Below are 15738 nucleotides of genomic sequence, written 5' to 3' on the forward strand. Positions count from 1 at the left end.
TGTAAGTAAGCATTTCACGGTAAAGTCTACACTTGTATTCGGCGCATGTGACAAATAAAGTTTGATTTGATATGACATCGAAAATCAATTCACGGCAACTTGGTGGGATGACATCATTGATGTTTACTCAAAAGCAGCAATCTGAAACTCTGAACTATCATTTGTGGCAGTTGAAATACCTTTGGAATTGACCAATGTCACATGGCTTGAGCTTGACAATCATTTACACACATTATCAAGAAAGTTATATAATGACAAAGAAACATTACAAATACACTATAGAGCCATATTTAAACACGCATGCGTACTTGCGAAAACCGGTCACTGGTTGGTTCCGGAAAGGGTATTTTTGTTAGGTCGATAGAACTGAAATCGGGTGTTTGAATTTGTTCTTACTCTAACCGTTTTTTATCTGCATAAATTTCGGTAGGTGACCTGCATACTTTGCACATTCGGTAGACAATTTAATCTACACGTGTCTGTTTAAACTAACATTGGCTACCTAGAGTTCTTTTTCAGGCATTGTTCGCTAGCAAGCACAACTTGGCTAACGTTACCTAGCGAACTAAATGGCTAACAACGTTAGCTATCATGTCGGAAGACCTGACTTTGTTAGATATGAAACGCATGTATAAGTAACTACCCACTGTAGAGACACCTAGTTGCCATATCGACGTCCTTTGGTCCAAGTTTTGTTAGCATTACAGGAAATGGTGGCTTGTTAGCTAACGTTAGCTGCTATCGGAGTTTCGCTGGTGCCACACGAACAAGCAAGGCCTGGCTGAACAGGCGCCTGGGGGAAGGTCCCGGTGCTCACATTAAAGCCTACCATCTTGGATGGTAACTAAGCAGGCTAGCTCGCTAACTTCACCTAACTAGATTTTGATTGCAACATAGCTTTGTCACGATGAATATAAAACAATGTCAACTTTACCAGTTATCCAAATTACCAGGTGTGGCTTGCCAAAAGATATCCAGAACAAGCCATAACATAGCTCTGACTGGCTCTTATGGGCCTAACGTTACATAAATCCTGTTGGGCAGAGCACGTTTCCAACTAGTTATACAAAACTAGTAAACATTAGCTATCTTGACAGTGCTCAATCACAGACGTTAATATGAAACTTCTCTCATCCAGAGTGTCTTTTATGAATAATCAAAAGCAGCAAAAGCCAACGCTAACCGGCCAGCGTTTCAAAACGAGGAAAAGAGGTAAGTTGGGCATCTTCATTGTCGACCAAATTGACCACTACTTTTTTTTGGTTTCACCTAGCTATGTCAAAATGCTACCGGCGGTGAAATTCTGGCATGTTTTTTCAACAGATGAAAAGGAGAGATTTGACCCTACTCAGTTTCAAGAAAGTATCGTACAAGGCTTAAATCAAACTGGCTCTGATTTGGAAGCTGTTGCAAAATTCCTTGATGCCTCTGGCGCCAAGCTTGACTACCGCAGGTATGCAGAGACACTCTTTGACATCCTGGTGGCTGGCGGAATGCTTGGTGAGTACAGATCTTTAAGTAGTGTTTAAAGTCAGTAACTTTCAGGGATCCCTTGCCTCCTTCCAAAGTCCCACACATCTGACCTTCTACAATGTGTTTTTTGAGAAGGAAAGAGGATTCGTGGAAAGTTTTAGAGGAAGTGTAGTGTTGGAAGTCAGTTTCCATACCATTTGGAAAGCCACTAAAGTCCAGATCAGCACACTGACACTTTCTCTTTCTCCCCCTTCACCTGTCGGCAGCCCCAGGAGGTAGTATATCTGACGACCTGACCCGCACAGAGTTCTGCCTCTTCACGGCACAAGAGGACCTTGAGACAATGCAAGCATATGCTCAGGTAAGAGGATGTGGAAATAATTTACTAGGGCGAAGTATCTATATCCCACTATAGATATACATCTGTCAAGAAGCTCTATCCAGCTAATCAATGATGTATAATGAATTTACCACAATTTCATATCTTCCTTTGTTTTGGACTTGTAGGTTTTTAACAAGCTGATCCGGCGTTACAAGTACCTGGAGAAAGGGTTTGAGGAGGAGATCAAGAAGGTGAGACAGTTGGTTTGAACTCCTGCTTGGCAGTTGGCACTGATGGAAGTTGCACGCAATGGATTCTGCATGAGCTGTTTGAATGGGATATTTTATTTTCACAACTAAAACATTTACCCAGCGTGCTCATTATTCTATCTACTCCACAGTTGCTGCTCTTTTTAAAAGGGTTCACCGAATCAGAACGCAACAAGCTGGCCATGCTCACTGGCATTCTGTTGGCCAATGGAAACATATCAGCCGCCGTCATTGGAAGTCTCTTCAACGAGAACGTGGTCAAAGAGGGTGAGTGTCTGCCATCCCACCACTATCTTTACCTGGACCTGTCCAATAAGAGCTGCTTGTTTTCATTTTCACAAATGTTTGGTTACGGTGGGCCCTAATGAACATGACCCTCTTCACTGGATACCCACCTTTTTGTTGAATGGTCTCTGAAATGGACACAGAATTCAGTCAAACAACTTATTTTTTGTGAATCCAATGTCTCTGAAATGAATGTTTTTAGTTCATACAAAATAGTGATTTGAGTGCTGTTCATTGCAGGGTACCTGCTGCTTTGACTGTTGCTTTATGACTGTTTGCAGGAGTATCTGCGGCCTTTGCTGTGAAACTGTTCAAGTCCTGGATCTATGAAAGGGACATAAACGCTGTTGCTGTCGCTCTCCGCAAAGTCGGCATGGACAACAGGCTGATGGTAAAGCTACAAATCCTTACTTCTTTTTTTTTGTCCCTCCAAGTATACCAATACATATAGAGTATGTGGTGCTTTCCTCAACACAGATTAAAAGGATGGTTCTCCAAAATTACATGCGTTTCCTTACAACATTTAATGGCGCCGGAGAGGATGGCTACTGTTTTATTGGCTCTTAACCAACCGTGCTATTTTTTTATTTTTGCGTTTGTAACTTATTTTGTACATAATGTTACAGCTACCGAAATGTGACCGAAATGAGCTTCTGGACATCAGAACAGCGATTACTCATCTTGAACTGTACAAAGACTTTTTCTTTAATGAGTTGGACAAGAGGGATTTACTCCAGACACCCGAACAGGCCCTCATCCCTGTCGTTCACAGCAGGAGAAAGAGACAAAGATTTTGCGGGAGATTGTGGGTGTCTTGTGAGTATTAGGCGATGAGTGGCTAATCTGCCTTTGCCATCCGTACTGTTAGCCAACGTACAATCGCTGGAAAATAAATGGGACGAACTAAAAGCATTTATATCCTACCAACGGGACATTAACTGTAATCTTATTTTTCACTGAGACATCGTGGCTGAACGACGACATGAATAACATACAGCTGGCGGGTTATACACTCTATTGGCAGGATAGAACAGCAGTCTCTGGTAAGACAAGGGGTAGCGGTCTATGTATATTTGTAGGAAGGAAGTCTCAAGGTTTTGTTCGCCTGAGGTAGAGTATTTCATGATAAGCTGTAGACCACACAATCTACCTAGAGTTTATGTGTATTTTTCATAGCTGTCTACATACCACCACAGACCGACGCTGCACTAAGACCGCACTCAATAAGCTGTATACCACCATAAGCAAACAGGAAAACGCTCATCCAGAGGTGGCGCTCCTAGTGGCCGGGAACTTTAATGCATGGGAAACTTAAATCAGTTGTACCTCATTTCTATCAGCATATTAAATGTGCAACCAGAGAGGGGGGGGGGACTCTAGACCACCGTTATTCCACACAGAGACATGTACAAAGCTCTCCCTCGCCTTCCATTTAGCAAATCTGACATTCTTTCCTGATTCCTGCTTACAAGCAAAAATTATAGCAGGAAGCACCAGTGACTCGGTCAATAAAAAAGTGGTCAGATGACGCAGATGCTAAACTACAGGACTGTTTTGCTAGCACAGACTGGAATGTGTTCCGGGATTCTTTCGATGGCATTGAGGAGTACACCACATCAGTCACTGGCTTCATCAATAAGTGCATCAATGACGTCATCCCCACAGTGACTGTACGTACATACCTCAACCAGAAGCCATGGATTACAGGCAACATCCGCACCTGGTTAAAGGGTAGAGCTACCACTATCAAGGAGTGGTACTCTAACCCGGAAGCTTATAAGAAATCCCGCTATGCCCTCCGAACCATCAAACAGGCGAAGCGTCAATATAGGACTAAGATCAAATCGTACTACACCGGCTCTGACGCTCGTTGGATGGGGGCAGGGCTTGCAAACTATTAGACTACAAAGGCAAGCACAGCTGAGAGGCTCGTGTCACTGGGCAGCTATCAGATGAGCTAAATGACTTCTATGCTCGCTTCGAGGCAAGTAACATTGAAACACGCATGAGAGCATCAGCTGTTGCGGACTGTGTGATCACGCTCTCTGCAGCTGTTGTGACTTTTAAACAGGTCAACATTCACAAGGCCGCAGGGCCAGACGGATTACCAGGACGTGCACTCTGAGCATGCACTGACCTACTGGCAAGTATCTTCACTGACATTTTCAACCTCTCCCTGTCTGAGTCTTTAGTACCAACATGTTTCAAGCAGACCACCATTGTCCCTGTGCCCAAGAACACCAAGTTAACTTTCCTAAGTGACTAGAGACCCGTAGCACTCACATCTGTAGCCATGAAGTGCTTTGAAAGACTGGTCATGGCTTACATCAACACCATTATCCCAGAAACCCTAGACCCACTCAAATTTGCATACTGCCCCAACAGATCCACAGATGATGCAATCTCTATTGCACTCCACACTGCCCTTTCACACCTGGACAACAGGAACACCTATGTGAGAAAGCAAATCATTGACTACAGCTCAGCGTTCAACACCATAGTGCCCTCAAAGCTCATCACTAAGCTAAGGACCCTGGAACTAAACACCTCCCTCTGCAACTGGATCCTAGACTTCCTGACGGGTTGCCCCAGGTGGTAAGGGTAGGTAACAACACATCCTCCACAATAATCCTCAACACGGGGACCCCTCAGGGGTGCGTACTCAGTCCCCTCCTGTACTCCCTGTTCACTCATGATTGCACGACTCCAACACCATTAAGTTTGCCATTGACACAACAGTGGTAGGCCTGAAAAATGACGAGACAGCCTATAGGGAGGTCAGAGACCTGCCCGTGTGGTGCAAGGACAACCTCTCCCTCAGCGTGATCAAGACTAAGGAGATGATTGTGGACGACAGGAAAAGGAGGACTGCGCACACCCCCATTCTCATTGACAGGGCTATAGTAGAGCAGGTTGAGAGCTTCAAGTTCCTTGGTGTCCATATCACCAACAAACGAACATGGTCCAAACACACCAAGACAGTCGTTTAGAGGGCACGACAAAACCTATTCCCCCTCAGGAGACTGAAAAGATTTGGCATGGGTCTTCATATCCTCAAAAGGTTCTACAGCTGCACCATCGAGAGCATCCTGACGCTTGCATCACTTCCTGGTATGGCAACTGCCCGGCCTCCGACTGCAAGGCACTACAGAGGCAAGTGCGTACGACCCAGGCTTTTAAACAGCTTCTACCCCCAAGCCATAAGACTCTTGAACATCTAATCAAATGACTACCCAGACTATTTGCATTGTGTGTCGTCCCCCCCCCTTACGCTGCTGCTACTCTCATCTATGCATAGTCACTTTAACTCTACCTACATGTACATATTACCTCGACTAACAGGTGCCCCCACACATTGACTCTGTACCTGTACCCCCCTGTATATAGCCTCGGTATTGTTATTTTACTGCTGCTCTTTAGTTATTTCTTACTTTTTAAAAGGTTATTTTCTGAACTGTATATTGTTGGTTTAAGGGCTTGTAAATTAAACATTTCACCTGTTGTATTCGGCGCATGTGACAAATAAGTCTTTATTTGTTTACCCTGTAAGCCCTGTGTCATACTAATTCTACGGAAGGCTGAGTGTCTGCGGGTTTTCGCTCGTCCCTTGTACTTGTTTGACTCAAGGTCACTAATTAGTAAGGCACTCCCCCCACCTGCTTTCTTAATTGAAAGGGAAAAACTAGCAGGCACTAGGCCCTCCATGGAAATAGTTTGATACACCTGCTGTAAGCAGTCTATGAACAAGGCATGACAGCAATCCATGCTTTGGGTTAGTATCCCTGGCACTGTTTCCGTATGTTAACATTTTAGCATTTGTGGCACAATTTCAACATGCTAACGTTTCAGCATTTATGAACAAATCCCATTAAAGTCATGGGACCGATATTAACATTTCACACCACTTTCAAATCCTCTGAGTGACTTTGTTGAGCTTCACAATCAATTTTAGATACTTTTGGATGATTTGGACATGTGTGGAAAATGCTAATTGGTCCCATGACTTTAATGGGATTTGTTCATATATGCTGAAACGTTAGCATGTTGAAATTGTGCGAGGGATACTAAACCAAAGCATGGATTTCTGTCGTACCTTATCCATAGGAGTAAGGAAGCAAGTATAATTTTGTAATTTGGGTGAACTATCCCTTCAAGACTAGTCGTAGTCTAAAAAGCATGTTCAATTGTCTGTTGAACCAGCCCTAAGAGTTTTTATATAGGCCTATAGATTTAAAACAAAATAAATATTGAATGGGAACTAATTACTTGTATCAATATCTGTCATAGGAACTCTTTCCTGCCAACAAGCGGAGCTGTGAACATTTTTCTAAGTACTTCACTGACGCGGGACTGAAGGAGCTGTCAGACTTTGCCAGGAACCAGGAGGCCATCGGGTCCCGTAAGGAGCTGCAGAAAGAGCTCCAGGAGATGATGGCCCGCGGGGACAACTTCAAAGATGTGAGGCCCGGCTTCTCTATTATTCTTATACGGTGGGCTCAAAGTATTGGGACAGTGACCCCAATTTTTTGGGGGTCTCAACTGCATACAGAACTTGGTATTTGAAATGATACAATGACCGGTTAAAGTGCAGACTCAGCATTCGAGGGGATTTTCATCGATCGGGTGAACTACTTAGAAATTACACCACTTTTTGTACATAGTCCCCGCTTTTTCTTTTTTAGGAGGACTAAAAGTATTGGGACAAATTAATTTGTTTTAAAGTAGTCAACAATTTAGTATTTGGTCCCATATTCCTAGCACGCAACGATTGTAGCGTAATACTCAAGAAGCCTAGAGGCTTTAATCGCTACCAAAGGTGCTTCAACAAAGTACTGAGTAAAGGATTTAAAGTTTTTGCTTTGTCATTATGGGATGTTGTGTGTAGATTGAGGGGGGGAAATAATTTTAAATCCATTTTAGAGTAAAGCTGTAATGTAACAAAGTGGAAAAGTCAAGGGGTCCGAATGCGCTGTACAGTTCATATAAGGAAATCAGTCAATTGAAATACATTTGAGGCTTTTCTATGGATTTCACATGACCAGGTGCATGGCCCTGGGAGGGCATCAGCCCAGCCACTTGGGAGCCAGACCCAGCCTATCAGAATGAGTTTGCTTCCACAAAAGGACTTTATTATAGACACAAACACTCGTCAGTTTCATCAGTGTTCCGGGTGGCTGGTTTCTACCGATCCCGCAGGCGATGAACCTGGTGGAGGTTCTGGGCTTGCGTTGTTACACATGGTCTGCGGTTCTGAGGCTAGAAGTACTGCAAAATTCTCTAAAATGGCTTATGGTAGGGAAATGAATGCTCAATTCTCTGGCAACAGCTCTGATGGACATTCCTCTAGTCAGCAGAGGAATTGCATGCACCCTCAACTTGAGACATCTGTGACATTGTGTTGTGACAACTGCACATTTGTGGCCTTTTGTCCTCAGCACAAGGTGCACCTGTGTAATAAGCATGCTGTTTAATCAACTTCTTGATATGCCACACCTGTTGGGTAGATGGATTGTTTGCAAAGGAGAAATGCTCACTTGCAGGGAAGTAAACGAATTAAAATACACTTTTTGTGCATACGGTATGGAGATTTTTTGTATTTTTTTCCCACTCATGAAACATTGGACCAACACTTTACATGTTGCATTTATATTTTTGTTCAGTGTGTTATATACATGCATACATACACTTGATAGCTGGGCATTGTTCATTGACATGTTCCCTGCTTTGTTTAGATAATTGCCTACGTCAGGGAGGAGATGAAGAAGACCAGCATCTCTGAACAACTGATGATCGGCATCGTGTGGTCCAGTGTCATGAGCTGTGTGGAGTGGAACAAGAAGGAAGAACTGGTCTGTGAACAATCTATCAAACACTTGAAGGTAAATGCTTTGTAACTGTAGACTCCTGTGTTCTTGAACAGGTCTCTTGCCAAAGATTTCACAATGAGACAGACCTAGATGAAGGTTAAATTAGTTGCTGCTAAATTCAGATTAGTGTTTTGTGGAACTGTATATTATTGGTAGAGGGTGGGGTGGTACTAATATGGGCCAGATTGGAGTGTGATTTAGATTTTAGTTCAGTCGACCACCTTGTGCCCCCCCCCCCCCATATAGCGGTTAAGAGTGTTGGGTAAGTAACCAAAATGTTGCCGGTTCAAATCCACAAGCCGACTAGGTGAAAATACTGTCAATGTGCCCTTAAGCAAGGCACTTAACCCTAATTGCTCTGGATAAGAGCATCGGTTTAATGACTAAAATGTAAATGTAGGTGCTTATTGCTGCTGTGCTTGCCCCTGACATCTTGTCATTGAAACTAAGAATCTGTTCTTAATTGACTTGCCTATTTAGTAAATCAAAGATTGGATACAAGGAAACTAATTGGTCCTCTCTCCACCACAGCATTAGTCCCCCTGAAGTTGTTCACCTCCAAAGGAGGCGCTGAGATCATCTAGTCTCTACCCTAACCATGTGTCTTTCTCTCTTCTCCACAGCAATACAGTCCTCTCCTGAAGGCATTCACCTCCCAGGGAGCCTCTGAGATTATCCTGCTGGTGAAGATCCAGGAGTACTGCTATGACAACATCCACTTCATGAAGGCCTTCCAGAAGATTGTGGTGCTCCTCTACAAAGGTGTGGGCCCTGGTTGAAAGTAGTGCACTATAAAGGGAATAGGGTGCCATTTGGGACAGACTGTGTGTGGGGGGTGTCTCATGTGACATGTCATTTTGGTACGTTCATTAGGTACCAAATGGAATAAAATGGACTGAAACGGGTACAGACTTCTCTAATAAGAAACATTCAATTTGGTTTTCCATTGAGGCTTTATGGTGTGCCCTAATGAACCCTGGTCCCCTGGCTTTCATGACCTTTGACCTAACATTCTTATGTTCCTTGTCCCCCCCCCCCCCCCCTCTCCCAACACAGCGGATGTTTTGAGTGAAGAGGCCATTCTTAAGTGGTACACAGAGGCCCACGTTGCTAAAGGAAAGAGTGTTTTCCTCGAGCAGATGAAGAAATTTGTTGAGTGGCTGAAGCATGCAGAGGAAGGTAAAAAAAAATTTTTTTTCCGAAAAACACCAAAGTTCTCTGAATATTCATGTTGATGTAAATTGTAATGTTCTGATTTGAGTCGACTCTTTTCTGTCTTCCAGAGTCTGAGTCCGAGGAGGAGGAAGAGAACTGAGAACTCGACCCTCCGGATGTGCATTTTAAACAGCACAGTAGGAGCAGTAGAATGTTACTGAAGTGCTAGTCTCTCCCAGTCCTGTTTTTCTATTTTACCTTCTGGTTTCTTTCACCCCTCTCCAACTTCAACATTTACATTTAATTCAAGAGCTGTGATGTCAACAGTACACTCCTTATTAGATTTTATTTGAAACTTACCCTTAATAGTTCACATATATTGTGAATTAAAACCTCAATCATAAAATGAACAAATTAAGTGTTGATTTGTTTGGAAAGATGCCGAAATGAACTCCCTTTTTTTATTAGTATTTCATTCTACTTGAAGATTAAGATACTCTATTGATGTTGCTGCATCCAGTCTAAAGTCTGATAAACCATGATATCCCGGAAACTGCTATATCTGTTAATATTGCAGTAGTGCGCCTTCTTGCCGTGTGACTTAAAGGCACCCTAAAATGACAAGTCATTGCCTTCTCGCCAAAGGATTTACCGGTAGCCCTATCCTCATGTTAGCTCCTTTCCTTACCTTGGCCTTTTGGACAAACCTGTAATGAACAGTTGAATTGGTGATCAGATGAACGTTGTGCAGTGACTGTCATCTTGGTAGAAACATCTTTTGACCTGACTGACATCCTCTCTGGAAGATGAATTGCCAGCTAAGTAATTAATATTGGTTACTACTTTAATCTGATTAAACCAATTGACTTTTTTAAAGAAATAAAGATGACATTCATATTGTTTTGATTATTTATGGTATACATTGTATGTTTGTGTAGCAATGCAATCAATTACTATACTTTAACATGGCTGCCTGCTGTACTAATACATCTCCACCTGAGGTCCCAAATTCACACACAGCTTAATGTTATTACTGGGTATCCACAGTAAATGCTCTTGAGTGATGTAAAAAATATATATATATTTTAAGGCTGTGTTAACGCAGGCAGCACAATTCTGATCTTTTGGCCAATTATTGACAAAAGAGCTGATCTGATTGGTCAAGTTAGTGGGGGAAAATCAGAATTGGACTACCTGTGTAAACTTGGCCTAAAGGTCTTTTTACATGCACATTCAAGTCATCAGTCCAATATTTTTTTTGAAAGTAGTTTAATGATTGTGTTTACAAGTCAACTAATATATATTTTTAACTTATTGTACAAAAATACATTTTTCTTAAACAGCTTCTCACTATGTGCAGAGGACAATTGTCTTCCATAAGTTAGGAGAAATTCAAGTATGTTTACAACAATGATACACATTACAATAGACTTGGCGGTAGGCCTATAATTCTATTAGGTTAATACATTCAGAGGTCTTCATTGAGGTAAAAGTGTATTGCAATCTGTGTGCAACAAGTTGTGTTTTGGATAATTCACAAAAATAAGATTGTATTTTTATCTTGCATGATTTTGAAGTAATTTGATATATATATACCCAAGTCGATGCATAAAATACAAAAATATTGTGTTAAGCTTAAAGGTGTTGAAGGTCCAGTGCAGTCAATTCTGTCCCGGTCTTTTAACTTATATTGTGCTGATGAAACTTAACACTGTAAAAGTATGAAAACATTTGATCAGTGTTATTTCCTGATAGTTGCTGGTTGAAAATACAATCTACACAGGACCTTCTGGCCGTGTGACTTAAAGGCACCCTAAAATGACAAGTCATTGCCTTCTCGCCAAAGGATTTACCGGTAGCCCTATCCTTACCTTGGCCTTTTGGACAAACCTGTAATGAACAGTTGAATTGGTGATCAGATGTTTTGACATCACCATGCGGTTAATACACCATGACCTATAAGAGTTCCAAACTTCTCTGCCAGTAATGGCCAGTTTTCAGTTTACCCTTCCAACTCAGACCACTCCCAGACAGTCCTAGCAAAATTCTTGCTTGAGAAATTTGTGCTAAAAAGCAATTTCTTCCAATTCTAATGGAAATCTATTACAGTAAGGTACTTTTAAGTATAAATGATTTAATGGTGATATAAAAACAGCTCCATTGGGCCTTCAAAGGTGCAACCAATACTGCACAGACACACATGCAGAACTATTGTGTGTTTGTGAATTGTGAAAAGGCTTGTGCAATACATGCAAGTAAACATTTCTCAACATACGGTATAACATTGAGCTCCCAAAAGCAGTGTTTACATATGTTATGTTTTCTTCTGTTCCACACCATGCTACATTTGACATGGAATATGATTTGATGTTGTGGTAAAGTTTGTAAACACCAAGTGTGGTTGCTTCTGCTGTACTAGTGGGCTGGGCCTATATAACACTAATTCATCATATTTGGATTCAAGCACATTTTAGATTTCAAGACTCCCATGAAAGCAGTGGCTTATACTCATTTACTAATAAGTGCACTATCCTGGTTAAAATGAAATACAATTTTACAGCTACCAAAGTATATTTGGGGCTATCGAGTTTGAATTCATAATAATCAAGCAAGGCACCCTCTACTCAGTTGGCAAAAGATGAGTCAGTCAGGAGACAAGCCAACCAGTCCACTACTCTACTGACAGCAACCGCTGCATGGCCTAGGTTTGGGTTACAACCATGTGACTGGCTGCATGGGGGAGGCGAGACTGTGTTTTTAGGAGCGCGACACTAGGGCTTACTATTTCTGATACCGAAATAGCCCACTGTCAGGTGGAACCTTACACATTGTGCTCGAGTTACAATTTGACCAAAACACAGTGGATAAGACGCACATGTGAGAACGGAAAGTGCATTTCAGTGGGGGGGGGGGGTTTGTCCTAAGATTTAGCAAAAATATGTAAAAAGTTATATCTTTTTTTTCACTCGTAGGTACATGTAAACATCCGTGCGACTTGGTATGCATCCTTGTTGTGACCATGTCAGATGGCTGTGTGCTTTTCTCCATCTCTGAGCTGTGAGGGTAGAGAAATTGTAGTAGTTTACATTGAAATAAAACCGTTGAAATACTATTGATTGTGACGCTGTTATGGAATTGCTCCAATGTTAAATAAAGTACTGGCCCGTTATCTAAATGTAGCCAAATCCCATCCATTTTTTCTTGTGGAGATTACGTGCAGTCTTCCATGATAGCCCACAGTCTGTCAACCAATATATACTGATTTATTTTGAGGACTCACCGTTTTCCTCTGGTTACTGAGACAGAAAGTGCATATGGGCCTGAGGGGGGGGCTGCTGCTGTTGATGTTGGTGCTGCTCTGCAAGATGCTGTGGTACCTGAGACAGGGCTGCCCGTCCAAACACTCGTCCCCCAGCAGCAGCACGTTGGCAAGGTGGGAGATGTAGCTGGACGCCAGGCGCAGCGTCTCGATCTTGGACAGTTTCCTGTCTGCCGGTTCTGTGGGGATGAGGGTGCGCAGCGCGGTGAACGCCGTGTTCACGCTGTGGGTCCTGTCCCGTTCCCGCGCGTTGGCTGCCTGTCTCTGTTTGCTAACGCCCGGCAGACGGCTGCTGTACCCCCCCTCCCTCTGCCTGGCTCCCTCCCGGCACTCTCCCTGGGGGCTACAGCCACCGCTCGTCGACTTGTTGTCGGAGCTCTCCTCGCTTCCACTATCCAGCTCGTCCAGGTCGGAGGGGAAACCGTCCGGCGTGGCACCCTGTTCGCTCCCTGTGGACTTCATGGTGGACCTGGCTGGGTGTCTAAGGCGGGGGACTGAGCTGGGATCTGGGACGGGCTCTGCAACTGTGTCTGTTTCATGGTGCAGCCGACTGCTGCCAACCACTTTATAAAAGCAGAGTGAAAATAGCACCTGGGACCAGCTGCCGCCGTGTGATCCGGTGACTGGGGGTGGGGGATCCTGCGTTAACTGGGCTCACGCCATTCCCTTGGCAGAGCAGCATGCCATTTCTTGAATAACGGATCCGTTCTGGGCCCGGTCACCATGCATGCGGCCTCTGGAAAAGGAAAGACAGGTGGAGGCTAGAGAGTAGAGGCCACCTGTCGTGGTTCTTGGGTGCTAGAGGTTTATATATCCCCCCCCCCCCCCCCCCACGGAGAGCCAGCACACTCCCACTTTGCTCCTAACCCCTGCCCCTTGACCCCTAACCCTTCCATGTTTGCAGATCTGTAAAGTGGAAGCAATATGGTGGAAGCTTGACCATTACACTGCTTACAATTTGCAGACTTGTTTACGTGTTGCAGTGCGTTTTGTTGCCAACCTTACTTTGCTACCTGACAACTTTACGGTGTTTACTTTTTAATTACCGTTTATATTTATTGTTTTTCCCTCACTTAACTTTTTTTCATTCAACTTTTTCACTCCGGACGCTTTATCTGGACATGGTTCGTCAGGACCTCCAACAGCCGGAGCTAAGTAGTAACATTAACATGATGCCTTCTAATTGCAGTCGCTGTACACATAATATACAGGAGAACGATCGCCTTACGGCGAGGATAGCTGTGCTGCAAGCCCAGCTTCAGACGCAATCGTTAGGCAAGGGTAATTTCATTGTAGGAAAGGATGAAACAGCGTCTGTGCCACCAGTAAGTACATATAGTAACGTTAGTATAAATCCCCTCGCACGGTCCCCGCAGCCGGACAACTTTCTCATGGCTTCTGGAGGGAAATGCTGTAGGAATGCTCAACCGGTGTCGCTCATTCAGCCGACAGAAACTTTCAACCGGTTTTCCCCATTAAGCAGCGAGTCGGAGTCTGAGGCCGAGCCTTCTCTTGTCTCTACTCCTCCCGTTACGGGGTCTGGGACGCCGAAGCTTCCCACCATTAGCTCTGACAAATTGAAAACCGTAGTCATTGGCGACTTCATTACCCGCAGTATTAGACTTAAAACGAATCATCCAGCGATCATACACGGTTTACCGGGGGCAGGGATACCGACGTTAAAGCTAATCTGAAGATGGTGCTGGTTAAAGCTAAAACTGTCGAGTATAAGAGATATTGTTATCCACGTCGGCACCAAAGATGTTAGGATGAAACAGTCAGAGGTCACCAAGCGCAACATAACTTCAGCATGTAAATCAGCTAGAAAGATGTGTTGGCATCGAGTAATTGTCTCTGGCCCCCTCCCAGTTAGGGGGAGTTATGAGCTCTACAGCAGAGTCTCACAACTCAATCGCTGGTTGAAAACTGTTTTCTGCCCCTCCCAAAAGATAGAATTTGTAGATAATTGGCCCTCTTTCTGGGACTCACCCACAAACAGGACCAAGCCTGGCCTGCTGAGGAGTGACGGACTCCATCCTAGCTGGAGGGGTGCTCTCATCTTATCTACCAACATAGACAGGGCTCTAACTCCTCTAGCTCCACAATGAAATAGGGTGCAGGCCAGGCAGCAGGCTGTTAGCCAGCCTGCCAGCTTAGTGGAGTCTGCCACTAGCACAGTCAGTGTAGTCAGCTCAGCGTTCCCCATTGAGATGTGTCTGTGCCTCGACCTAGGTTGGGCAAAACTTAACATGGCGGTGTTCGCCTTAGCAATCTCACTAGGATAAAGACCTCCTCCATTTCTGCCATTATTGAAAGAGATCGTGATACCTCACATCTCAAAATAGGGCTACTTAATGTTAGATCCCTCACTTCAAAGGCAGTTATAGTTAATGAACTAATCACTGATCATAATCTTGATGTGATTGGCCTGACTGAAACATGGCTTAAGCCTGATGAATTTACTGTGTTAAATGAGGCCTCACCTCCTGGTTACACTAGTGACCATATCCCCTGTGCATCCTGCAAAGGCGGAGGTGTTGCAAACATTTACGATAGCAGAAAATATGACGTTTTCTTTTTTTGAGCTTCTAGTCATGAAATCTATGCAGCCTACTCAATCACTTTTTATAGCTACTGTTTACAGGCCTCCTGGGCCATATACAGCGTTCCTCACTGAGTACCCTGAATTCCTATCGGATAATATTCAAATTTTTGGTGATTTTAATATTCACATGAAAAGTCCACAGACCCACTCCAAAAGGCTTTCGGAGCCATCATCGACTCAGTAGGTTTTGTCCAACATGTCTCTGGACCTACTCACTGTCACAGTCATACTCTGGACCTAGTTTTGTCCCATGGAATAAATGTTGTGGATCTTAATGTTTTTCCTCATAATCCTGGACTATCGGACCACCATTTTATTACGTTTGCAATCGCAACAAATAATCTGCTCAGACCCCAACCAAGGAGCATCAAAAGTCATGCTATAAATGCTCAGACAACACAAAGATTCCTTGATGCACTTCCAGACTCCCTCTGCCTACCCAA

General features: G+C 43.6%; 2 protein-coding genes across 2 annotated transcripts; one reads left to right on the forward strand and one right to left on the reverse strand.

Moving 5' to 3' along the window:
• Positions 1 to 300: 300 nt before the first annotated feature.
• Positions 301 to 10282, forward strand: bzw1a (basic leucine zipper and W2 domains 1a). Its single transcript, XM_071387798.1, has 12 exons — positions 301 to 426; positions 1139 to 1212; positions 1324 to 1500; positions 1740 to 1834; positions 1981 to 2046; positions 2196 to 2331; positions 2631 to 2740; positions 6637 to 6807; positions 8082 to 8228; positions 8840 to 8978; positions 9273 to 9395; positions 9500 to 10282. Exons 2-12 carry the CDS (start codon positions 1149 to 1151, stop codon positions 9529 to 9531), a joined length of 1260 nt encoding a protein of 419 aa, XP_071243899.1. The 5' UTR covers positions 301 to 426; positions 1139 to 1148; the 3' UTR covers positions 9532 to 10282.
• A 1992-nt stretch (positions 10283 to 12274) lies between these two features.
• LOC139566509 (basic helix-loop-helix transcription factor scleraxis-like) lies at positions 12275 to 13316 on the reverse strand. Its single transcript, XM_071387799.1, has 2 exons — positions 12652 to 13316; positions 12275 to 12426 (listed from the first exon to the last, which is right to left on the reverse strand). Exons 1-2 carry the CDS (start codon positions 13150 to 13152, stop codon positions 12394 to 12396), a joined length of 534 nt encoding a protein of 177 aa, XP_071243900.1. The 5' UTR covers positions 13153 to 13316; the 3' UTR covers positions 12275 to 12393.
• Between the last annotated feature and the right edge of the window lie 2422 nt (positions 13317 to 15738).

The sequence above is a fragment of the Salvelinus alpinus genome, chromosome 38, assembly GCF_045679555.1.
Source record: "Salvelinus alpinus chromosome 38, SLU_Salpinus.1, whole genome shotgun sequence".
NCBI classification, from domain to species: Eukaryota; Metazoa; Chordata; class Actinopteri; order Salmoniformes; family Salmonidae; genus Salvelinus; species Salvelinus alpinus.

Coding starts and splice junctions, on each gene's coding strand:
- bzw1a (XM_071387798.1), top strand. CDS start 1,149: ATGAATAATCAAAAGCAGCAAAAGCCAACGCTAACCGGCCAGCGTTTC. Junction 6,808..8,081: donor GCGGGGACAACTTCAAAGAT/GTGAGGCCCGGC, acceptor TGCTTTGTTTAG/ATAATTGCCTACGTCAGGGA. Junction 8,229..8,839: donor AATCTATCAAACACTTGAAG/GTAAATGCTTTG, acceptor TCTTCTCCACAG/CAATACAGTCCTCTCCTGAA.
- LOC139566509 (XM_071387799.1), bottom strand. CDS start 13,152: ATGAAGTCCACAGGGAGCGAACAGGGTGCCACGCCGGACGGTTTCCCC. Junction 12,427..12,651: donor TCAGTAACCAGAGGAAAACG/GTGAGTCCTCAA, acceptor CTACCCTCACAG/CTCAGAGATGGAGAAAAGCA.